We start from the raw sequence: 24,502 nt of genomic DNA on the forward strand, positions 1-24,502 counted from the left end.
CCATCTCTTCTGTTTTATCCCTCAGCACCGTCAGCAAGTCGCTCCACCGCATTTTCTCCTCCCGGGATTTCGATGTTTTGTTCTGGCAGTATGCTTATATGCGTGCAACGAAGAAATCCTGTGCTTTGCACCCCTTCCACACCCTTCCCTCCTTCAAAGAAGAACCACCCATCGAATTGGGCCTTTGTGTTTCAAATGTCCCCAATGTCCCTACTACCCCCAATGGATCCAGTTTCTATAAGGGATCAAATTATCGGAATCGTCCCGGAAGCATCGATGGATCCGCGAACCATAAGGGCCCAAATCGGCATGATCGTCCCAATTATCACCGAGAATCCAATCAATCTAGCCGCTCCAATCGATCCAATCAATCCAGCCGATCCAATCGATCCAACCGATCCAATCGATCCAATAGCTCCAGCACTATCAATGGTCTCACGGGTCCCACAAGTCCGAATAGTCCCGGCGGGGTGTTTCAATCGGAATTCATCGTCGTGTCCAACACTCGCTGTTTTCGCTGGAGATTGAAGTATTTGCAAGACATCGAGCTGCCTCGCTGCGTAGAGGACGCCTTTCCTCTCCTTCTACATCCTCTCGTGAGCCAGCCTCTATGTTTTGAGCCTAGATATCGCTGCGAGTTGCGGCTCTGCGTCGCTTGCGTGTCGAAACAGAACGAAAGAACGAGTTTGTGGTGAAAGAAGTTTCGAAACCCGAATCCGTCTTGTTCCTAATCAAATGTCTGCAGCTGGGAAGCGGGGAACTCAAACGGCGTGTGGGCGTTTCATCGGTGACCTCACTCGCAGGAGCGTCTTTCGCCGGAGATCCAGCAGTTGTTGCTGATGGCGGCGGGCTGTTTGATCAACATCACGCAGAGTTCAAGTTGGGTGAGCGCGTTTTTCCGCGAGAACGAAGGCATCACCACGGTGATGTCGCTTCTGGAGAGCGAATTGCAGAGTTCTCCGGTGTACACGCCTTCCGAGCCGCTGCTTCGCGCGTCGTCCGACCAATCTCCCGTTCCGTTTTTCCACTTGGACCGCAAAGTGGTGGTCTATCTCACGGGAATCCTCATCAATGTGAGCAAGTCCGACCCGGTGAGCAGCAACGAATTGGCGCAGCTCCGCGGGATGGAGGTGATGACGCAGCTGCTGCAGGTGACGCAGGAGAAGCAGTCGATCTACTGTCTGGAGTGCATCAAAGCGTGCTGCCAGAAAGATTCGCGGTGCAAAGTGGGGAAGCGCGAGCCAATTCATCGTAGGACACGCTGGGAGCCTGCGGCGGCATCATCAAGATCATCGACTGCTTCATGTCTCCGAACAAGCACGTGATTCTCTCGGCGCTGCGCACGCTCTCCTGCGTTCTGAACGGCCATCTCTCCAACCAGCAGCTTTTCGCGCTGGCGAACGGACTCCACGCGCTGATGCAAGTCGAGGAGTCTTGGCGCGGCGTTTGTTCCGTGCAGGCCGCGAAAGTGCTCAGCAACATTCTCAACAACGCGATGATGGTCGCCGATTTCCTCTATCGACGCGGACTGGGGCGAATTGAGCGGCTCCTCGCGGGGAAACGGGACGATATCTCGGGATATCTGCTGGGGCACGTGATGAACTGCGCGATGTACAGCAACGAAAAGATCGTGCTCTCTCAGACGCTGGTATTTTTTTCTTTCTCGGCGCGTTGCTCATTCTTGTAGGCTCGGCTGATCGTGTCGCTGCTGCAGTCGCTGTGTCGATTCGCGGAAGAGCAGCACATCTATCCCGGCGACGGCTATCAGCGCACGCCCTCCACGCACGAGCTTTCGCCGCTGCGCGATCGCTCGGTGATGTCGGGATCGCTGCACAGCATGGATCGGCTGAGCAGCTTCTCGGACGAGGGACGCAGCGATCACATGCTCGGGCGGTCGAGCAGCCGCGAGGATGACGAGGAGAAGCAGAAATTGGCGTGGAAGATCCATTTGGTGCCGCGGTTTTTGGGGTACGGTGCGGGAGCGTTTTGTTTTTTGTCGAAGTCGGGTAGGAAAAGAGAGAAGGAGGGTGAGAGGTAGAGGAAAACGGAGAAGTTTTGCTGAAACTGGGCGTGGATCCGCTGCTACGCGAGATGCAAAGCCACTGCGATGAGCAAGGAAGATTATTCATATCCTTAAATGAATGAATGAATGAATGAATGAAAGAGGGACCTTCATGGGGCAAATTAATCATACGCAAATGCAGCTGCAGAACCTTGCGGAGAAGCGGGGATACGGCGAATATAAGCTGAAGCGCTCGGCACCGGAGATTGGGAACGAAGGGATGGAGAATGGGAGGAGCTTTGAAACGTTCTCCACATTGTAAATTGAAATGTAAAAGTCCTGAAATCTTGTTCTAGTTATTAAAGGTGGAAGGTCTAAGTCTGGGAATCGTAATGTGTTGTTTTCGTTTGTTTTCAATCAATCAATCAATTCCTTATTCAACTATTCATTCATTCATTCATTCATTCATTGTTTTATAAACAAACAATCAGTATATATATGATATAGAATGAACAATAAATCGAACATAAAGGACCACCGCGCTTCTCTCTTTAATCCATCTTCTCCTTCTTCTCCATCTTCTCTCCATCTTCTTCCTTCCCCAGCGTCAATCCATTCAAATAATGCAGCACCGCGTGATTTCCTACCACGCAAACCAGCCCTGCGACCCCAAACCACGGATCCATGCGCGCCGTCGTCAGCACATCGCTGCACCACACGAAAACTACCCATCACCCTTCCTTCTATCCTTCCCTACATTCCTCTCGCAGCATCAGCACGAACGGCGCCGCGATCGCCGCCGAATACACCCACAACACCGCAAACCGCACACTCTGGCTCTCGCTCACCGCGTTCAGCAGCAAAAACGGCACACACGCGCCCGCGATCACCGCGGTTAACTCGCAGTTGTGCAGCAGCAGCGCCGTGCAGCCGACGACCGTCACGCGCCCCGCGACCGCGCCGATGCTTCGCCTGCACTGCGCCTCGCTGCAGAGCCCGCGCTGCACGAACATCGCGGGGAACACCACGCGGTCATACGCCCACACCGAATACCCGATCACCAGCACCATGAACACGCTGAACCCGTCCGGGATTTCCCCGCGGCTATGCGCGTCCCCCAGCACCGCGCTCAGCCACCAATAGAACGCCGTCACTCCCGCGGTGAGGCCCAGATACGCCAGCCCGGCTTTGCCCGGCGTGCCGAGCTTTGCCGAGCCTTCCACCGCGCAGAACACCGCCAGAATCAGCAGAACCGCGGGGATCAGCAGGTCCAGGCGATGGACGTACCGAGGAATCGGGGAAACCGGGGAAAACAGAGGCAGGTAGAACGTGTCCCCGCGGGAAATCCGCTCCTCCACCGCTCCCGCCATGGTTCCCGCCAATTTCAGTCCGTGGAGCAGCTCGTGAACCGCGGTTTTCTGCCCGTGACGCGTGCGCTGCTGCAGGGAAGCCGGCGTGGACCGAATCTCCAGCGCAACCGCGGGGATGGCGTTGAAAATGGATTCCTGCTGAATCCCGCGGTAACGGCTGGCGGCGGCGGCGAAAAAGTTCCGAAAATAGGAAAAATAGAAAGACCGCGAATTCTGGAACTCCACAATTCGGAGGGATTTCAAGAGCACGGAGACAAAATCCAGCGAGGCGAAACGCCCGTTGAGTCCGTCGGCGCGGAGCGCGAAGCCGTCGAAGGTGTGGGAGAGGGGCACGGTGTTTCCGGGCGCTTCGAGGTGGATGGCGAAGAGCGGGAGATCGATTTTGGCGGCAAGATGGCGGAGGTCGTTTCGATTGATCACGTGATTTCGCGAGGGAGCGTATTTGTTGAGGTGGATCGCCAGCACCACGGAGTGCCCCAGCGCGGCGGACGATGCGTCTGGACGCTGCAGGCTGCGGGCCACGGCGAGGAGAAGGGAAATCGGAGAAGGGATGGTGTAGGGACATTCCGATGGGGATGATTGGGCTTTCGGGTTCACCGTGCTGTTGAAGTTGAGCTCGGTGGAGAGGACGATGGAGGTCTGGAAGAATGAAGATAAGAGGAAAAAAGGTACGGGAGGGACCGAAGAATGCGATGTGCGAGAGACTCCATAGAGGAGAGTGGGGAATCGGGAGAGAGGAGTCATCGTGCGATTTCTTTTAAGCGGCTCATCGCCGTTGTGCGTAGCGAAGGTGAAGCCCGCTTCTTCGAACATGGACTTGATCACGCGGAGCTTCTCGTCCAAATCATCTGGATCAATGTTGCAAAAGCGATTTTGTAACGATAAAGCGTATTCGATCTGCAATTCGTCAGAGAGTAGAAAAAAAGATACATCATCATCATCAACAGACACATCAATATGCTGGGGAATGTTTTTATCCTGTATCTCGATTATTCGAGGAGCTTTAAATCCTACATTTTACCAAATCGCAAATTTCACAACCATTCGATACCGACACATATGGATTAATCAAAAGCCACACAGATCCGCAAACAAATAGCACAACTCTATACAATTACACACCCAACTCAGAACTACGATGCTAAAAGGAGGACTTTGTTTCGTTTCGTATTGGATTCCATGAAATTTTGTGTGATCTAACAAATATGAATTGGAGTTGCTTTCAAAGTGAATCTTCCTTCTATGAAACGCCCATCATCCATTTCCCCGGTTGGCAAATGCCCGTTTTTTTGTTGTCAAGAGTGTTTATCGAAGATGGAAGACTGTATTTCTTGGATGCAGACGCTCATCCACTAGTTCTCAAACAACTTTGTGAAGATGTTCAGTTGGTTGCTCGCCACTGTGGGGAGACAATGCTTAAGTATTATGGCCGTTTGATTCACCTCATTTTCTTCATTCTGTAGATATTTCTGTAGAACATACCAAGGCCTCTTTTCAAGATCTCGTTACCAAGGTGGATACGGGAAATCAGGAATATGTAAAGAAGTATCAATTTAGATATACATGTGCTAAGTAACAGATATATGGCTGAAAAGTATCCTGATCATGTACTTTTGGGAGAGGAGGACGTTGAGTGGGGTCACGACCTGGAAGTACGTTTCTTCTTCTTTGTATTTCCATAGGCGATCAATGCCGTTTCGGACAAAGAGTGGATTTGGATCGTTGATCCCCTTGATGGAACAACCAACTACGTGTACAGCCTTCCTCTGAGTGTTGTATCGATCTGCGTAGCCCATAATGTCCATTCTCGTAGTATGTATGATTCCTAGGAGATCCCAGTAGTTGGCGTCATTTTCGATCCTTACCGCAACGAAATGTTCACCGCAATCCGTGGACACGGATCTTTCGTGAACGGAGTTCGCATGCATGTTCGAGATGATCCCACTCTCCATGACAGCGTTGTGGGATTTGCTACCAATTACATCGAAAAGGTCCGCAAGGCAATGATGCGCGGAATCTGCGCCGTGAGCGACCATGCTCTGAGTATCCGTAATGTGGGCAGTGCCGCTCTGCATTTGGCGTGGGTGGCTGCTGGCCGACTCACTGGCTACTTTGAACTCGCTCTGCACCCTGTTCAGCTACTCCATTCTGTTAATGATTAGTGGGATGTGTCCGCAGGATGTCTGATGGTGCAGGAAGCTGGAGGCAGAGCGGGAAGCACTCGCGGAGAGGATTACAACATTCGCGTGTTTGATATGTTGGTTACCAATGGAAAGATCCACGAAGAAATGATTAGAGTTCTGAAGGAAGCGAATGCGGATCGTGTGGACGCTTAATTTACTGATAGCGATGTTTGTTTCTTTGTTTGCTTGTTTGTTTGAAAGGGAAGAAGAAAATCGGGGGAATTTTTGGAATTGCAGGCAAGATCGAGAATCGTTTTAGTCTTATTTTTTGGATTATCTTTGATCCCAGTTTGTAGTTTCTGGATTCGTAGAGTGATCGAACTCGCAATCATTAATCGGAACTTCATAACTGGACATTCATAGACGTTGATATCGGGTTGCATTGGATAGTTTCTGCTTATTCCATACTCTGTTTTCGGTGAGTATTCCTTCTTTCCTATCCATTCGTTGTTCTTGCTGGTAATTCTACATTTGCAGTGGCGGTATCCTATGGAAGCATTTCAAGTAAATCACAATGTTTCGCCGTCGTCAACCGTATCTTTAGATTGTAAAAATATGTGCTCTATCAGGATCAGTCCTGAATCTATCATTCCTAAGAATGAATTCTTGGGCTTTTCTAGTAGTACTATTGCTGAAGAGTGTGAACAAATCCGAAATTGGACGCAACCAGCTCTCGTTTTAGTTCCAAGGGAATTCTTTGATTCTTTGGAGGGCTCCTCATCCAATGGGAGCAGCCCGTGCATATCAAGACCTCCAGCGCACAAGAGAACCACCAAGCGAAAACCCGCGATGGGTTGTGCTTGCTGTGAGTGCAATGGAAACAACAACTGTTGTTCGTGTTGCAACGCTGGAACAGTGATTCCGAAGCGTCATTACTGTACATTTCCGGGTTGCTCTTATTCTACCATCCGAAAGAGCGATTTAAAGATCCACATACGTACGCACACGGGAGAGAAGCCCTTCAAATGTCCCTACGAAGGATGCTCGTATGCTGCTGTTACAAAGAGCATTCTTGGTATTCATTTGCGCACTCATACGGGAGAAAAACCACTGAAGTGCCCATTTCCCAACTGCTCCTACTGCTGTGCGAATCACAGCAACCTGAAGGTGCACATGCGAACACACACAGGAGAGAAGCCATTTAAATGTCAAGTGGCCGGATGCAACTACGCGTCGATCACCTCCAGCGATCTAAAGAAGCACTACCGTGTTCATCAGCATAGTTTCCCCGTCGTCTCTACAGACGCCCAGAGCCCCATTTCCGGAGCTCCATCGAACGAGATAAAGCGAGTCAAGAGGAAAGGATCTCGTGTTTGTTACAAACAATGCACATCGCAAAGAAAGACACCGCAGCGAACCCCAAACCGAAGAAAAATCCCACGACCACCACCCAACCAAGCCGGGAAATGCCCTCCTCTCTCGGCTCTGCCCTCCTCTCGAACTGCGACGGGTACGGGAAGAACGACTCGTAGAACTCGTGGAGAATCGTCTGGAGCGGCTGCGTCATATTGCGAATGTTGTCATTCACGCAGATGAACTTCAGCTGTCTCTGCCGAATGCTGTTCAGCTACGCTCGATGCCCCACTTCGCTTCTACCTGCCGCAGCGTGCTGTTGAAATCGTCGTCCACCATTTGGAACGCCACTGGATCGTCCTTCGCCATCTTGAACTTCACGTTGAACGGAAACGCAGACCGCATCGAGTTCACCGCGCGTTCGCATTGCTTGTAGCGATCGAACCTAAGTGAAGGAAGCGAATTCCCGCGGTTATTGGATATGTGATGGCGTCGCGCGTCTTCGTGATCGTTTTGACCATCTTTCCCGCCAGCGTGTACGTTTCTTCCGCGGTTTTCTCGGGAGCGACGCACTCCAGCAGATCGGCCAGGTTCCTACCATCAAAAAGTGGAAACGTGGAAACTCATCGGTGACTTTGTTGTTGTACACGACGGAGGCGAGCGTTCGGAATTCATTGGGGTCCAAGACGCCATTATGGTCCACATCGAGGTATTGGTCCCATAGAGACTCGTAATAGCGGTCCTCCTTTTCCTGCTCGAAGTGTCGAAGGAAGTAAAAGTACATGAAGGCGAACTGGAGATCGTCGCTGGATCGAAATCGATGGGACATTGTGTTTTGGAAGTGAGGGCCGATTCGCTGCTCGATCCTCGCGAGCACGACTTTATTGATGAGATGGGGCATGTGAGCGGGGACGTACCGCTCGGTATTGCCGAAGAGAGTGATGAGAAGCATGTTGGTGTAGACGAGAGAATCGTGGTACGTGTCGCTAAGGCGACGAGGAGAAAGGAAATGAAGCAGATCCGACAGCGACGTGATGTTCAGAGAGGACCGCAGCAGCGACTGCACGTCGGGATTGGTGTAGTCCTGCACGCGTGAGACAGAAAAGGGGAAACGGAGGTACGATGCTGTCGCGATGGGACACAATGAAGTCGAGAAGCCAATCCGTCGATAACCGACGCGATGAAACTGTCGATTCTGTTGAATCCGAGGACGTTTCGAAGGAAACAGGGTCTCGAGGGATTGGGGTTTCTCCAGTTTCTCCAGTTTCTCCAGTTTCTCCCTGGACGGATTGACTCGATTCTGCGCGTGTTTCTTCGACACCTCGTTGCACGGGTTCCCCAGTTTCTCCGGTTTCTCCAGTTTCTCCCTGTACGGATTGACTCGATCCTGCGCATTTTTCGTGGGCCAATCGCTGAACAGTGTCGCGGTCCACGGCGAGAATGAGCGTGGCTTCTTCTCTCTCTTCCTCGACTTCGATCACATAGCGCAGCTCGCGCACTGCTTCCTTTCTCACCTCGTACACGGTGTCGTTGGCCTCCTTTTCGCCTCCACGCATCCGGAGCAGTTCTCCGTGGACCCACGTTCGGTTCTCCATTCGCTGCCGATAGTACGGATTCGATCGAAAGATCTCCGTGTCGATGCGGCACGTGATCGTCCGCCGCGCAGGGAACGCCACGTGCAGCGTATTGGAGTCGTTCAGACTGGCCTCTACGAGCTTCGTGAACTCCGAAAAGAACGTGAAGTTGTCGTTTCGCTGAACCAACCGCGCTGCGATCGCATCGGGGTCCTCGAAGAGAACCGAAGCCGCGAGATACGGGATCGTGTGAGAGAACGTTTGATTGGATCGCACCGGAGCGTCCTGCGCCGCCTCCAGAAACAGCGAGTAGCACAGCTTGCGGTAATGCCGAGTCAGCGGCACGCGGTGGATCCGCTCCTCCACGGTCGAAAGCGAACCCAGCGGAAGCGAGGAAAGATGCTGCTTCCGCGAGATGAGCGACAGCGAGGACAGATTCCCCGCGTAAATCAGCGACGAGCCGAAGTCCAGCGCGGGGAGAGCCACCGAAACGGACGCCACGGAGAGCGGGGAAACCGTGGAAACGAGGAAGGTCCCGTTCGCGCAGAGTTCGAGAAGCTTCGATTCCGCGGGACTGTAGAAATAGGTCGAGACGCTGCGGTTTTCTTCTGGATTTGTGTTCCGATTTGTGTTCCGGATCACAATGAGAGCAAACATCGACGGATCCAGGTGGGACACGAAATCGCAGAGAATGGTGTCTTTCCCGCGGGACACGACGCGCTGATCGGTCAAATTTCGGTCATTCGCGCTGTATCGGAACTGCATCAGCTGCGAATTCCGCGGGAGTTTCCAGAACGGCACGCGGAGAATCTCGAGATACAACCGTTCGGGCGATCCCTCCACCTATTCCTCACCAATCCCCGCGAAACGGCACTTTATTCGCGGTTATGATGCAAGGCACCGAGAAGGGGATGCCTCTCCCGCGGTAATCGGGGCTCCACACGATGATGAGTTCGTGGAAGAAGGAGTGATAAACCGCGGAATACACCATGCCTGTCAATCAGAGAATAAAAAAAGAAGCCGACTGTCGTCCACGATCTCGATGGACTTCAAAATGTAGCCCAGCCGCGCCAGATCGGAGAGATCGATCGACACGTAGCTGCTGTCCGCGTTCACTGCCACCCGGCCAATGTGAATCGGCTTGTCTCCTTCCGGACTGTCGACGCGCTGGCCGAACGTCGCGTCGAGGTAGGAGAGAAGGGAGGGGTCGTTCTGGCTGGGCGTGACGGAGATGAAGCGAACGAAGGTCGTGTTGAGGAGCTGCGATTGGTTCTCGCTGCAGTCGTATGCATCAAATCCGCACGCCTCGACGTTGCATCTTCGATCGCACGACTAGACGTGAGAGGAAAAGAAGAGAGAAAAAGAACGCCATCGCCGATCCAGAGAAATGGACATCCTTCTGCGCAGCGTTCCTGCGAATGTTGGCGCGACTTCGGAGGGCGAATTCGGTGTTTCGAGCTGGCAGGAGACTGCGAAACGTCCCTGCAGTCGCCCAGATCGAACAGACAGGCCTCCGTGTTGCAGCTGGGATCGCAGATTCCGTCGCCTAGATTCTCGTACTGGCCTGTTTGTGAGGCGGGTTTGAAAGAGTCACATTTGCTGGTGCACTGGGGAACGTCCCAGGAGTAATACATGATCTGGCCTTGGTCCAGCGTGTAGAAGTCGTAGGGGTAGACGGGCTGGCCGAGGAAGACGTCGTCGTTGAAGTAGATGAAGTAGTCGGAGATACCGGGGATGCGGTGGAGATTCAGCTCGATGGCGGCGGAGGAGAAGGTGGGTAGTTGGGATTTGTTTTGGAAGATTTGGTCGTGCGTGATGATCTGTACCTTCGGATTGCTGAGGTCCAGCCATGAAGGGACTTGGCCGTTTGTAACGATGAAGATTTTACGAATCCAGGGAGCAAACTTCTCGATCGATCGCAACGAGTACCTCAACTCATCATTGTCACGAAATCGACTTTGCGAAAATGAGTCCACACTATCAGACAGTTCATTCCGCTTGCTATCCAGCTGACTTTTGTAGAACAGCATTTCTTTCAGCCAAACAGGGTCAGAACCATTTACCCAGGTGTAAACAGCATCAATCTCAGGATAGCACAAGTGCTCCGCAAAGGAACGGTGCCCAATGTTATTCTTGTAGTTTGGAGAGCAGTAGTCCTCATCAATTCTATCAGTATAGGAAGTGAACACACGAATGACGACAACTGTTCCAAAAAGAACACTCGACAGCGATATAAGGGCAATAAATGCTCTAACGATCAACAGAGAGTCATAGTTGTACATGAAATAAAGAGAATAATGTTTCGTAAGGGAAGTCAGCAATACACGCTGGAAGTTCTTCCATAACGATTTTTCTTCACCTAGTTGATTATTTGCCATTGCAGAATCGGGAGCAATCACAAACAAACAATTCGGTTGATCTGTAGTGAAAGTCTGGGAATTGTGGCAGTGTGCATAGTGTGGAATGGGGAAGCCATTGTAAGTGTTCTATGTTCCATAGACAGGTCTGCTGTGGTTCCTCTTTGCGATGATAGTGTGAGGACAGCTGATTTTGTGTGCAATTCATTCAAACTCGTTCTGGCTGTCGACTACGCGCCAATAAAGTGGATGAAAGATTTCCCCTCACATTGCAAATGTCCGAGAATCAATATAATTTTGACTCAGGTAGTTGGCAATGCAGGACTCAAGCTACTACATGAATAGAAAACTCATCATCATGTTAATGTCACTTCCGCGGTTATCCAGAAATGGACCACAAATGATGAATAATAACACAATTCGGGTTTACTTTTAGCCCTGCTTGGGTGCAATATTGTATAGTAACCATCAGTTATCAGATATTATTGGCGTAAACTATTTCTTGGTTACAAATGAACTCGTTTGGCCAGGTAAGCGGCACAGGCAATTCAACATAATGCGGTAGATGAGATACTCTTCGTCGATGCACAGTTATTCACAGAGTTGGTGATTTTGCTGTTTGCCTTAATCGTGTAGGTACGGATAATTCCGCTGTATACAGTGGAAGAAGAATGTACCCGGAGTACTCACAGCGAGCAACTGTGAATCAGCAGGTAGTATTTGTGTGGTTCCCTGCGAGTTTAGGATGGTGCCGCGTTGCCTTTAGGGTCGGCGGCATCTGTCGACTAGTACGAGCGGATTGTTTGATGAACTTGTAGTTCAGCTTCCTTTTCTTCCCCTTTCGAGGACTCATTCGATGGAAATGAGCCACTAGATGTATACTCCGTGCGTAGCCACGGGTCCTCCATACCAGGTTACAACCCCTCGAGTCATTCCACTCGAGAGACTCTAATGCCTATGAATATGGGCTATAATGATGGTTCCCAGTTCAGAAACGGCTACTCCGACGCCCCCTACTCTCGCCGAGAGTTTTACAATGACCCGGAGTACGTTTCTGCCCCTCTCTCCTCTCTGCGTTCGGTTCCGAGCTGGAACGATCCGCACTCCTCCTCCGCCTACATGGATTCGATGGACCGTCTGCGGGAGAGATCGACTCACATCTCTCCTGCAGACCTCTCCGAGTCCACGCCTCGCACGGTGATCAGTGAGCCCAGTACTCCTTTCCTTCCCTCTTTCTCCTCTAGACTCCGTCTATCAAACCTGCTCCATCGACGGATCCTCCGTCTCCGACGAGATCGGAGAGCCTTCCCTTCGACCCGCCGACCGTCTGCTGAGTCCTCGCTTTCCCAGCCGTCCCGACCCGCGTCTCTATCCCTCCGCACCCGCCCTTTCCCCTCCCAGGGACACGTTCAACGCCGCCGACGCCTCGGCGCCCGCCGGTTTTCCCCGGGCAGGCGGGCATTCCTTCGCGGACCCCGCGGAGTACGCGGAGTACGCGGAGTACGCGGAGCATCGGACGTTCCGCGAGGGCGGGGGCGCGTCGAGAGCGTATTTCACGCACGGGAGCGCGGCGGAGAGCCAGGGACGCGCGATGTACGCGGGCGTGGGGTATGGAGGGGCGCCGAGCGGAGGGGGCAGCGCGGCGACGGCGTATGGGAGCGCAGCGAACCCGAACGGTCCGCTGAACCCCGCGCAGATGCAAATGCAGATGCAAATGCAGATGCAAATGCAGATGCAAAACCCGATGCAAATACAAATGCAAATGCAAAACCCGATGCAAATGCAAATGCAGATGCAGATGCAGATGCAAAACCCAAATCAAAACCCGATGCAGAACCCCCTGTCCATGCCCTTCCCTTCGTCCAACCCTTCCATCCCCGCTCCCTCTCCCGCGTCCCTGTCGATGCCTCTCTACGCCTCCGCCTCTTCCTCCTCCGCCCTCTCCCTGCCTCTGAGTCTGCCCAGCGGCGCGGCCCCTTCCCTGGGTCCCAATCCCACCGGTCCTTCCTACCTGCCCGCCGGCTACTCGTCCCCCTACCCTTCCAGTCCTCCCTCCGCCTCCGTCTCCGCCTCCGCCTCCGTCTCCGCCTCCGCCTCCTCTCCTCCCCACTCTCGCTCGCGTTCTCACCCCCACTCCCGCTCCGCCGCTCATTCCCGCTCCGCCGCTCACGCCTCCGTCCCTCCTTCCTCCTCCTCCTCTTCCTCTTCCTCCGTCCCTCCCTCCGCCTACCAGCGCGCTCCGCGCTCCCAGCCCGCGCAGCTCCGCGCTCCCTTCTACCCGGACGCCGATCTCTACTGGATGCCTCCGTACGCGGGCGGCGAGCCGGGCGCGCGCTACGACGATCGCTCCGTGGCGCTGCCCTACCCGCGGGGCCGCGTGCTCTACCCCGGCAACGCGTACCCGACGATGCACCCGGCGGAGAGCTCGCAGGTGATCGTGAAGGGCACGTCGCTGTTCAATTTCGTGAAGCAGCGCGTGGACGCAGCGGTGGCGCTGAAGCGCACGGACATGCAGAGCGCCAAGGCGGCGCTGGAGAAGCTCTGCCAGGAGTACTCGCAGTGCTACATCGTGTGGATGGAGCTGTCGCGCCTGGAGATGGACCAGGGCAACATTTCGCGGTGCCGGGAGGTGGTGCTGAAAGGGCTGGAGATGCTCCCGCGGAACGAGAGCCTGCTGGAGAAGCGCGTGAAGGTGGAGGAGCGGCTTCGCAACGTGGACGGCGTGATTCAATGCGTGGAGCAGTTCCTCGCGATGAACAACTCGCAGTGCGTCAAAAGCATCGTCGAGGCGGCGATCGTCGTGGCGAAGCTGGGCTGCGGGTACAAGGCCTCCGCTCTCTTCGACTCGCTCATCGAGCACAATCTCTTCACGCAGGGAGGCGTTACGCTCGACTACATTCGATTCGTGTTCAAGACGGAGAGCTACGATAAGGGACTGCGAATGCTCAAAGAGACGCTCACCAAGCTCACCAAGCTCGGCCCCATCTGGTTCTTCACCTTCTCCGTCCTGGAGCAGAACCACACGATCACGTGGAACCGCGGGGATATCCGCAGCCGTCCGTGCAACGAGGACCTCAAAGAGCATCTGCAGCAAGCGCTGCGGTGCATCCCCGATGAGTTGAAGTGGAAGGTGTACTACATCGCCGCGCAGGCGCAGCTGCGGAGCTTCACGCACATCCGGCTCTGGACGCGCACGAAGAAGCGCTATCTGCGTTCCTATTGCGAGATTTACCCGGAAGTGATCCGCAGCTGCTTCGATTCTCTGCGCAGCTGCATCCAGCTCTGCCTCACCGACTACAAATGGAAGGTGTGGCTGCTGGCGGGCCGCGTCCAGGCGCTGGCCGGCAAGCGCCATTCCTCGATTCGCGTAGCGGAGTGATCGGGTTTTGAGTCGTAGTGTCTGGTGCGGAGCACGGAGTTCGCGCCGGAGCACAGCACGCACGCGGTGTGCTTGGAGCTGGCGCGCATTCTGGACTTCATCGGAGAGCCGATCAAGGCGGGCGAGGTGATTCGCCAGAACATTCTCCGCTTCCCTTCGGAGTGGAAACTGGTCCTCGAGCGAATCAACCAGCTCCTGCGGGAGAGCCGCATCATGGAGGCCTACCGGCTGAACCGGGAGTCTCTCAAGCACCATCTCCGCGCGGGGCGGCTGTGGTCCTCGCTGATCCAGCTGACGCACCAGTAGAGAACGCAAGGGGTGGGAGTGAGCGGTAGGCTGTACGGCCCGACGTACGCTTTGCGAGCGTTCTATTCGGCATTGGAGTATGTTTCTCGTTCTGGAGAAGTGTGGTGTGAAGGAGCTCGTATTTTCATGAATCCCATCTCTCGCCACTTCAATCCTCGCAACGCTCAGCTCTGCCTCACCTTCGCCGTTTCGTTCACGCCACAATACGGCGATTCCTTCATCGAAGTACTCTCCTTCCCTCGCGCCTTCACCGCTCTAGGCGATCCGGCTTTCCATGATCACCTCGGAAGAGCTGCTCCGCTTTGGACGCAGCAACAATCCCTGTTTCCTATCCGCCCTCATGACCGCTCGCGACTATTCCGCGATTATCAACAAGTGCGTTTACTCCGACCCCAACTACGGCTCCTGCTGGTTCCGGGCAAAGCTCTTCCCGCTGGGCAGTGCCGAGGAAGTCGCCTTCCGCGCCATCAAGTTCACCGCTCACGAGATTGCTATCGTCTCCAACGTGTATTATGACGCGATGCTCGCGCTCGCGCGACGCACAAAAGCCGCGAGAAAACCGCGGAACTGCCTCTCGGCCGACTCCGATCCGTTCTATCCGTCGTATCTGCGCGAGGCCGTGCAGCCTCCCAGCGCGACCCTGTCCCAAGTTAATATTACGCGTGCGATGACGGTGGAGAGTGGAAACGTGGAAGAAGCGACGAATAAAATGGGGGTGCGAAACTCCCGATTTTCGTATTCGTTCCAGCCGTATCAGATGATTACCAACCCGGTTCCTCTGACTGTGGGAAAGAAATTGAAGATTCTGTTTGGTACTAGTCAGATAGAAGCGTAAAAACGCTGATGATGATTGAATGATTGATTGTTTTCGTAAAGGCTGTCTGTTCATGATTTTACGTGTCATCTTATTTTCTAAGACTTTATGGTCGACTATTCTTGAATATTTATCGAGCTTGTTTGTTGGATGAAACTCCCATTCTATTTTGCATTTTACCAATTATTGTGAGTAGATTATGGAAACCGGTTCGGCAAGTGAAGTAGCGGCACCCCTAACTAGTTCGGGACGTATGTTGAAGACTACTGAGGGTAGAACAAGATCTCTCTCAGAAGAGCGTGCCCAGTTCATTGAAGAGGAATATGATGTGGGTGTGAGAGGTACTCCTCATGGCTAGTTCCTTAGCAACGAAATCGCTACATGGTTAAGTAACGTCTCAGGAAAAGAAATTTCTGCTGATATTGTCAATTCTCTCTACGATGGAATCGTAGCAATTGTTTACTGCTGTTAAATAGACGCTGTGCGAGATTGTCGAAAAACAGATGAGTTCCATTCCTATTGAGGAATACCACAAGAATGCAAGTAAGCCCCGACCATAGACCTTAACAATGCAGCAAAGGGCTCCTTCCTAGGTCGTGACAACATTCAGATCTTCTCCCGTTCGTGTCAGAAAATGGGTATCCAGGCGATTGACTGCATCACTCCCTCTATGTTCGATGACAACAATCGCAAGGGTCTCGTGAACGGTCTTCTGCGATTCGCTCTCCGCGGTTCGCGCTTCGGTCTGAAGCCCATCACCTTCTTGCAATCAGACCGTATGCACGAATGTACCCTCTTTTTTCGATCCCTCGCTCATTGCCTAGTCATCAAAGCCATGCCCAAGTCCGAATCCGATGAAATCGAGCGTCTCATCAAGGAGGCCGAAGAGCAAGCGCAGCAAACCGCCCCCGAAGCTCCCGCAGAGCCTGCGGAGCCTGTGGAGCCTGCAGAGCCCGCGCAGCCCGCCAAATCGGCGAAGAAAGAGGCGAAGAAAGAGGCGGCAGAGGCGAAGAAAGAGGCGGCAGAGGCGAAGAAGGCGGAGCTGGACGCGAAGAAGGCGGCGGAAGCGGCGGCCAAGGAAGCGGCGGCGCTGAAGGAGGCGGCAGCGCATCGGAAAGCGGCGGCGGAAGCGGCGGCACTGAAGGAAAAGGAGGAAGCGCTGCGCCGCGAGATCCAGGAGGAAGTGCGTCGCTTGATGCGGGAAGAGGCGGAGGCGCGGAGAGAGGCGCGGCGCCGAAGACAGGAGGAGGAGCAGCGGACGGAGCGAGAGCGCGCGGAGAAGAAGCAGCGCGCGGAGGAGGAGAGAAAGCGGCGCGATGAGGCCGAATGGGAGCTCGCGTACGCCGAGATGGACCGCATGGCGAAGCAGGAGAGCGCCAAGGAGGCCAAGGAGGAAACGGAGAAACCGGAGAAACCGGAGAAGAAGACGGAGAAGAAAATGGAGAAGGTGGAAACGGTGGAAAAGAAGGAGGCGAAGAAGAGCAAGCCGAAGAAGAGCAAGGGAAAGAGCAAGCCGAAGAGCCAGGGGCAGAGCGAAGAGATGCAGCCGGAGCGCGAAGTGAGAGCGACGCAGAGCGGAAGCGAAGTGAAAACGGTGGTGAAGAGAAACAGCAGCTCGATGGCCACTGCGTACATCGCTATGGCAGTGCTGGTCGTGATCGTGGCGTTTCTGTATGCAATCTACATGAAGTCGTATTCACAATAAACAGAGGATAGCGTGTTTGTTGCATGAAACAGGGGAAAGGGATGAAAACTATTAGGGCGAGAGAACTAAGAAAAGCTTGTTGAAAGTGCTCTTAATATTATCGGAAAAAGACGGACGGTGCGCAGGAACTACAGCATGAGCACACACAAAATGGATTCTACGTTCACTGGTTTGCTCTTCCTCTTCTTCAATATCGGCAGCAAGAGGCCGAGGTGTTCGCGCCTCTGATACACTACTCGAAATTATACTTCCGTTATATTCCAGGGAATGACGTCGTGTCACATTTTGGATACATCGTATTGGTACATTGGTACTTTCCAGGTGAGGGGATACTTCTTGGGGTTCAGACATAAGATTCGTTTTAGCTTATCTCAATCAATATAGCATAGGCATACCTCGTTACTTTTTACGTGGATCCACGAAATAAAAAAAGTTTGGAACAAAAACAAGAAAGGAACACAATGCCCTCACTTATTGCAATGTGATATTAGCATGTTTTTGAGGTATAAGGACCAAATCCTTCCTTATGACGATGCAATAGCATAACAACATTGTGATAGGTTTTGGTCACACATGGTTTGCTGCCTTTTTTATCCCCCTCAGATTCGTATAATTATTTTTTCGCTCGTTCACAGCCTTGAGCCACCTTATTACTCTATTCGTTAATATGATAGAACTCACCAAAGTCTGTTCCAAAAAACCTATGCAGGTTGTTGCTAGAACTGAAGGCAAGATGTTGAAAGTCGAAAACGAACCTTTGTGCACACAAGGTGTAATTGGCTCAGTCTATTCCAGAATGAATATTCATAATGGATATATTTAGTCTAACACCTTTTCACCACATCTAATTTCATAAACGAGCGTTTTCCATCAAACAAAGCAAACAACTCACTGATTCTCAAAAAGGAACGAAGCTGCCAACTCCATATTCCGATCACACGACAGATACGCGATCGTGCTTTCCTGCTGCGAGAAGCCGAGATCCATGAGCTACATGCACGTGCCATCACACATCCTACCTGTCGAATGCAATCCATGTCCTTTTGTTCCAACACGACCTGATTTCCTCTCGGTTGTCTACACTAAACCAATGCCGCACACGCTTCTACCTCGGCGCCGGTTCCAACTTCATTATGTAATCAGCGAGGAGTTCTCGGTTATTCTGTATGATCTACCTCTAAACCCATTCACTCAGTGCTTTACATTATACAGGCGCTCGTCCTTCTCACTGATCAGGCTTAAAAACCGCTGAACCCTGATGGGGAATCGCACGCACTCTTCCAAAGCCTCGCGATACTCCGCCAATCCCAGCTGTTGCATCGCGTATGCTTCGTCGCTCATCCCGTCCGTGGTGTCTGCGTTTGTGGAGAACGAAGAGAGAGAATTGTCAGCGAAGGCACTTTGAATGCGATCGCGCATCAGCTGAGCTACCGGATGATCACTCTGAATGGAGTCTTCGGGTCGACTATATAGCAATCCAACGATTTCTTAGTACGGGAACGTGGTAGGGGCTCTGGAAGCAACTGATGGAGCTTGAACAACTGGAGAAGAAGGCTTCTGCTCTGATACAGACTGAGTTGGAGTTTTGGAAGCAGCCTCATTCTTTTGAGGCTGTGAAGAAGAGGGTGGAGTAGGCTACTGTGAATCCTTGAAAACGTCCCTACACGAAGAACGCCAACAATCTTTCCATTCTCGGTGATATTTCGGTCTGTGAGGAGTTCGGTGGGTTTCAGGGGTCTGCCGCGAAAGATCTAACCGTCACATGCCAAATACGTACAAAACAAGATTAATGCATTCTAAAGGTTTACCTAGCTGTTCGGAGCACTGGTTCATAATATCTGCGACCTTTAGGTGACAGTTTAGTCAATGTCCCACAGTAGTACACGCCGACAAGTCAACGGTTGCTTTTTCCTTTGCGTTAACAAAATCAATAATCATTTTCAAGCGGTTTGCTCACCAATAATATAATTTAGCAAAACTTTGCTCCAGAAATGCTTTGTTATGCAAAGCAGATAGGTAGCAAAATATGCACCCTATCTATGCCTCTTTCCAAGTACTTCGATGACAGTACCAATGACGCTCTAGTCGAATTTTTCGAAAGAATGCTTTGATTAAATTCCGAAATTGGAGTTCACTGGCGAATTCTGTCGGGTCGGATGGAGATTCACCGGTGGAGATGATATTGAAATCTTCGAAGAGTAGTCGTATTGAAAAATATGTTGACGACCTTATTCGACACCCTACATCGCTCACCACAGCAGTTATCCTTTTCTCTGTGTCTCCAGCATAGGAATTCGATGGTATTATCGATAAATGCTGGGAAAACAAGCTTTTCTCCCCGGCATTGCTACTTTACGCTGCGCTGGAGAATAACAGCATAGTATTCTATTATTTTTAGCAATCAGCATCCTAGTTACCAAAGCTAAGTTTGCGCTCCGCGTCCTCACTTATCCGCATGTGTGCATTGACGCGAAACCAAGAGTGCATGGACTCGATTTACGCCAATTCATCCGAGACAATCCGTTCGAAATGCAGATTCCAAGCCGAATTTGCTCGCGCCTGTCTACTGTGCGGCGACATTTACGCGGGTCTGCAGATGGTGAAAATCTTCGTGAAAAAGGGACTTCCGTTCAGCGACTGTGATAACATTCTCCTCGAAGGCCTCTCCGAAGCGAACTGCAACGAAGAGTGTCTTCGCTTGTTCCATCGAATTCGCGAAGCGCAGAAAACCGACAGATCGATCACTCTGTTTCCCCACGGTTATTCCTCGATTGTCCGCAGCGCGTGCCGTTTGAAGCGGCAGAAACTGGCCGAAGAAATGATGCAGACGATGCGAAACAAAGGAATGCGTCCCTTGGAGTACGCGTATTTTGAACTGTGCAGCGTTGTTTGATGGATGAAACGGCTGAGCGATAGCTTTACGACTACCAATCGTTCTGGAGACGCAAATACGAAGCGATCCAACGCAAAATGAGTCAAAACCACATCGAACTATCGCAGGAAGAGTTGGCTCATTTGAGTAGTGTGAGACGTAGAGACCTGGAGTTGATAGCTCGATTGAAAGAGCCGCAATACGAGAAAGCGGTGAAATTAATGAACGAATATTGCGATCAGTATCAAATCCACGAAGAAATCGTCGAAGAACGGAAGACGATTCAAATGGACGTTTCGCATTTCCCCAGCTCGGCAGCGCGGATGATTGTTTTGGGGGTGTTGCAGCGGATTCCGCAGCATCCGATTCGGTTCGAAGAGTTGTCGCTGTTTTTTGAAGTGGGGAAAAACGCGAAGGACGTGAAAACGCTTTTGGAGCGGGATTTGTATCCAGCGATCCCGTTTGTGGAGGCGAAGAAAACGCTGCAGATTAGCGGACTGGGAGTGTATCCGTGGTTTACACGCGAACCCCTTGAATAGTTGGGAGATGATGATGATGATGATGATGATGTTTGAGAAAAACAAACAACTGATTGAGAATTGATTGTTTGTAACACGCCCAACGTGTCTTCTTTCACCAAAAACTGGCAACGGCCGCAAATCGCTTCATTGCTCCATCTACGCTTCACGGTTTCCCCTTTTCCCTCACTCTCCGCACATTCTGCACTGTTTTGCCTGCTCCGGAACCATCAATTCGCAGTGCTGGAGCTTGCCGCAGGTCTCCGTCACGATATGCAGCGTCGAGTCGCAATCATCTTGCAATGATTCCACCATGCCTAGGACACGATCTCTTTTCAAAAATACCTTCAGAAAGTCGATAGATGCTGGGTCCTGGATTGCTCAGAAACGAAAATTGAGTGGAATAACGAATGTTGCGGTAATGGCAATACAAGCAAAGCTCACGCGATGTGAGCTCGCCGAGAGGACTCCCGATCGTAATAGATGTGTTGGGGATAGAAATGGGGTGGGCGGGAGAGTTGTATGTAGCTGTGGAGAAGCCGCAAGCATTGATGATGGAGTGGACGACTTGTTCGGTGTAGTGGTTCATTGTGTAGCCGAAGAATAAAAAGACAGGATGCGAGAGAGACGCGCAGTACTCGATCAAAAGCTGCTTTATCAGAAACAACATTAGTTCGTGTTTACCATCGATCGATCTAGAAATGAGAAATTTGAATTATCGATATGCTGCTACTTCATTCCCTGGAAAACAGATAGCAGCTTTGCTCTATCTCCATGAAAACAGGAATAGGATTCAGCAGGAATGGATTTGAATTCGAAATTGTACGAATCGCATATTTGCTGAAGATTTTGCTGCGAATGATAACTCAGAAGCGAGTCAATCGCAGAAAAATCAATGTTTACCGCTGTGATCTATTTGGCAAACAGCAGTAAGCACATACTTCATATCCTAAGCGAGATTTGTTTGATGTTAAGGACTCGTGGAATAAGGAGAGAAGAGTACTACAAAATTAGCTTTATTACGATCATCAAAAACGTGGAAGAGCATCCTCCAGAGAAAGCGACTACAATCTTCGAAAAACGCGGAACTTTTAATTTGGCCATTTGGGATCGAAAGTACTTCTTAACTGATTCACAAAAACATTCCTTGCAAGCAAAGTGATGTCTTGTTTTCACGAAAACCACTTTTGACTAGATAGCATTCAGGAGAAGCTGCGTACCTTGCATTTGTAGCAATTCCCTTTGTGCATTCTTCACTTCAGGAAATAGTGAATAACCGCGACTTTTCCATTTTATATCTTTTTTTCATCAACGCGCGTAGATAATGGAACCAAATCAAGAGGTGTGGGATAGCATATGGAGTTACTTTTGTTGTACGTGTTAGCGAGGAAGTTGATGCTCTAGCTCTAATGGGACCTGAAGAGTGGAACAAACCTTGGTATATTATAAACTCTGTGAAAAAATGCACATGGTATTATGAAGATAACTATTGCTGTCTTCATGTGAAGAGTGGGAGGAGTGGTATCTATAAACACTGGGGATATGACAAACCCGGTATTATACGGATGGTAAAACATCTGTTACTTCACCATCCGGAGTTGAGGATTATTACGGATGCGGAGAGTGCATATAACACTTACGAAAAGGCTATGAAAAAGATTCTGCGTTGTGGAGCCATTCTAGTTGATAAATCGTCTTATGAGATTCTATTAGTTCAGAGCGCTCAGAGCGGTCATTTTTCATTTCCTCGCGGCAAAGTAAACAAAAACGAGACTGCTTTAGATTGCATGTACCGGGAACTCGAAGAAGAAGTGGGTTTGGACCTACGGAACTACACGATGGATCCGTTAGGAGTGCTCAAAACGTCCTCGGGCAACACCAACTCCTGCTTTTTCGTTTTCCTGGGCGAATTCAAGCAGCTCAAGTTGACGATTTGCATTCCAACCGAAATTTCCTCCTACATGTGGGTTCCGTTTAGGAAGCTGGACTGCGTAAATACCTTCTGCGTGCAGTCGTTAATCCCCGAGCTGCAAAAACTTCTATGCGACTCCCTGAAAAAGAAGAAGAAGAAGGAGAAGGAGAGCCAATCGCTACTTCCGCGTTCACTTCGGAATGTAATTGAGGTTTTTTCATAATCTGATGGGCAGCTCGATTCGAAAAAGCCGTTTTCTTTCGATCCGTTGCAGAAACAAGCGTAGCTCCGAGTGATGTGGATGATGATGATTGTAGATCGGCTGGCACATACATCCGTGGGAAGCCAGACAACGCCTCCTTTGATAAATTCGCGCAATCGTCGAGCAACCCGAAGACCCGGTTGTTTGGGTTCGATTACACTCGTCTAGCCCAGAAATACGGCTGTCTTGTTTGTTTTAGCAAACAGAGCATGAATAATGGTTCTGAAAAGTTTCACACTGTTCTGTAATTCCTAATAGATTAAGAAGAGGGTGTTCCTTTCCTTCGTCGATGTTCCTCCTACCCATCAATGATCTCGCATTCCCCCACATCAGCCGCTGATAGGTCTGCCGCAGAAGACACTTGATTTGATACACGTTGAAGCACGATTTCCCCAGATTGTTCGTCGCGTTGACCGGATCGATCACGACGATCATATCCGACTCGAAGAAATACCCGCCATTTTTGGCACGCTCATCCTATCCAATCACCCTCCTTCCCTCCATCCGCATACCCGATTGAAGAAGCCCATATCCGCGCTTGCGCCCGTGGTAACGTAGTTAAACACGAAGCCCAGATAGTACAACAACTGCACGATCAACGTCCCTAGCTCGCGTTTCTTCGCGCTGACTACGCTCAAAATCCCATCTCTCGCTTACAGCTCGCATTCATTGCGTTGACTTCCTTCTCATGGAGCTTCATCCACTCGTGGAAGAACCTAGAGTCGAGGTAAACGCGAAGAGGTACGCGATGACGACGATCACGGCGGCGACGGAGTTCATTCCTCCTTCGTACGGCGAGTTGAGTTTGTTTTCGTACTGTACGTGAATCGAATTCGAAAGAACCACGAGGAGTTCTTTGAGAAAGAGGATGAGCGGCTTGAGCTCCCAGAAGCGGTTGAGTTTGTTCTTGATGGCGACGGCGCTGTTGATTCCGGTGTGCGTGGTGGAGATCTGCGTGATATCGAAGACGAGAATGTTCTTCTCCATCGTGGGAATCACCGTCGTGTTCGCCATCACCGTCGGATCGATTTCGGCCTTGACCACCTGCACGGAGCCCTTGATGTGCTGCGGTTCAATCCGTCTCTCGAGACAAACCTTCACCGTGCGGACCCAGGGAATGTCCATCAAAATGTTGACGACCTTGTCGAGCAAATCCTCGTTATACACGATCACAATGTCCACATCCGACGACGGAATCATCAGTCCCGTTCGCGAACTCCCGTACAACTACCGCTCAGTCCGCTCCATGGCGCTCACCTCGATCTGCGCGTTGCGGAACTGATTGTGGATGATCCGCGTGAGCTCGTTCACCGCCACTAAATACCCGCGACGCCGCCAATTGCACCAGTGCTCGCACCACTCCGTGAACAAAATCATGTCGCTCCCCAGCCGCTCGAGCAGCTCCTTGTTCTCCGATTCCACCAGCGAAATGCCCTTGAAGGTGCGGTTGGGCTGGACGGGAGGCTCGGTGCTGTGCTCGATCGCCATGGCGCCGTCGAGCAGATGATCGTAGATGAGGTCGACGGAGGCGATGGAGACTTGCTTGATGGAAAACCCGTACATGGCACGCCGGCTAGATGAGAGAGGGGGAGAGAAGCGTGCATGCGTTCAATGTATCCGAGCAGCATGTGCAGCGTCTGCATGGAGAGCTCGTAGAAGTAGGCGAAGGGGTGGAATGTGTAGAGGCAGGGGAGCTGGTTGTGGTTCCGCGCGAGGTAGCTGAGGATCGACTGGCGGACGTTGCTCTTCACTTTCTGAGAGAGAGAGAGAAGGGACGAAAGGGAGTACGATCATGTTCAGATAGTCGGAGACGATGCGCTGGTGCAGTGAAGGAGGGAGGTAATTGTTCCAAAAATCGAGCAACATACGTTCTTGCTGCGCTTAAATCGCGTGGACGAAAACATACCGCTTCGCCGGGAATCTCTTGGGAGTGAATCAGCTGCGGTCTCGAAAAA

The 24,502-nt window shown here is 51.6% G+C and overlaps 7 protein-coding genes; 3 read left to right on the top strand and 4 right to left on the bottom strand.

The window, feature by feature from the left end:
* Window positions 1–2,745: 2,745 nt before the first annotated feature.
* Window positions 2,746–4,185, bottom strand: GSBLH_T00002731001 (uncharacterized protein; the record flags this gene model as incomplete). Its single annotated transcript, XM_013041227.1, has 1 exon — window positions 2,746–4,185. The coding sequence occupies one exon, from the start codon at window positions 4,183–4,185 to the stop codon at window positions 2,746–2,748; it is 1,440 nt and encodes a 479-aa protein (XP_012896681.1).
* A 464-nt stretch (window positions 4,186–4,649) lies between these two features.
* On the top strand, window positions 4,650–5,708 carry GSBLH_T00002732001 (uncharacterized protein; the record flags this gene model as incomplete). The annotated part of the gene is made up of 6 exons (XM_013041228.1): window positions 4,650–4,803; window positions 4,836–4,917; window positions 4,952–5,024; window positions 5,055–5,171; window positions 5,202–5,504; window positions 5,535–5,708. 6 exons carry the CDS (start codon window positions 4,650–4,652, stop codon window positions 5,706–5,708), a joined length of 903 nt encoding a protein of 300 aa, XP_012896682.1.
* Window positions 5,709–6,344: 636 nt separating this feature from the next.
* On the top strand, window positions 6,345–16,993 carry GSBLH_T00002733001 (uncharacterized protein; the record flags this gene model as incomplete). XM_013041229.1 has 6 exons in its annotated part: window positions 6,345–6,866; window positions 15,475–15,606; window positions 15,637–15,726; window positions 15,755–15,821; window positions 15,854–16,066; window positions 16,103–16,993. 6 exons carry the CDS (start codon window positions 6,345–6,347, stop codon window positions 16,981–16,983), a joined length of 1,905 nt encoding a protein of 634 aa, XP_012896683.1. The 3' UTR covers window positions 16,984–16,993.
* A 41-nt stretch (window positions 16,994–17,034) lies between these two features.
* On the bottom strand, window positions 17,035–17,334 carry GSBLH_T00002734001 (uncharacterized protein; the record flags this gene model as incomplete). Its single annotated transcript, XM_013041230.1, has 1 exon — window positions 17,035–17,334. One exon carries the CDS (start codon window positions 17,332–17,334, stop codon window positions 17,035–17,037), a length of 300 nt encoding a protein of 99 aa, XP_012896684.1.
* A 537-nt stretch (window positions 17,335–17,871) lies between these two features.
* Window positions 17,872–18,816, bottom strand: GSBLH_T00006486001 (uncharacterized protein; the record flags this gene model as incomplete). The annotated part of the gene is made up of 7 exons (XM_013041231.1): window positions 17,872–17,973; window positions 18,003–18,060; window positions 18,093–18,154; window positions 18,187–18,448; window positions 18,479–18,618; window positions 18,648–18,734; window positions 18,757–18,816. The coding sequence occupies 7 exons, from the start codon at window positions 18,814–18,816 to the stop codon at window positions 17,872–17,874; spliced, it is 771 nt and encodes a 256-aa protein (XP_012896685.1).
* A 3,122-nt stretch (window positions 18,817–21,938) lies between these two features.
* Window positions 21,939–22,392, top strand: GSBLH_T00006487001 (uncharacterized protein; the record flags this gene model as incomplete). Its single annotated transcript, XM_013041232.1, has 2 exons — window positions 21,939–22,336; window positions 22,386–22,392. 2 exons carry the CDS (start codon window positions 21,939–21,941, stop codon window positions 22,390–22,392), a joined length of 405 nt encoding a protein of 134 aa, XP_012896686.1.
* An 851-nt stretch (window positions 22,393–23,243) lies between these two features.
* GSBLH_T00002735001 (uncharacterized protein) lies at window positions 23,244–24,110 on the bottom strand (the record flags this gene model as incomplete). The annotated part of the gene is made up of 3 exons (XM_013041233.1): window positions 23,244–23,612; window positions 23,643–23,774; window positions 23,805–24,110. 3 exons carry the CDS (start codon window positions 24,108–24,110, stop codon window positions 23,244–23,246), a joined length of 807 nt encoding a protein of 268 aa, XP_012896687.1.
* Between the last annotated feature and the right edge of the window lie 392 nt (window positions 24,111–24,502).

This window comes from Blastocystis hominis, assembly GCF_000151665.1.
Source record: "Blastocystis hominis, Singapore isolate B (sub-type 7) whole genome shotgun sequence assembly, scaffold_2".
In the NCBI taxonomy this organism is placed as follows: domain Eukaryota; class Bigyra; order Opalinata; family Blastocystidae; genus Blastocystis; species Blastocystis hominis.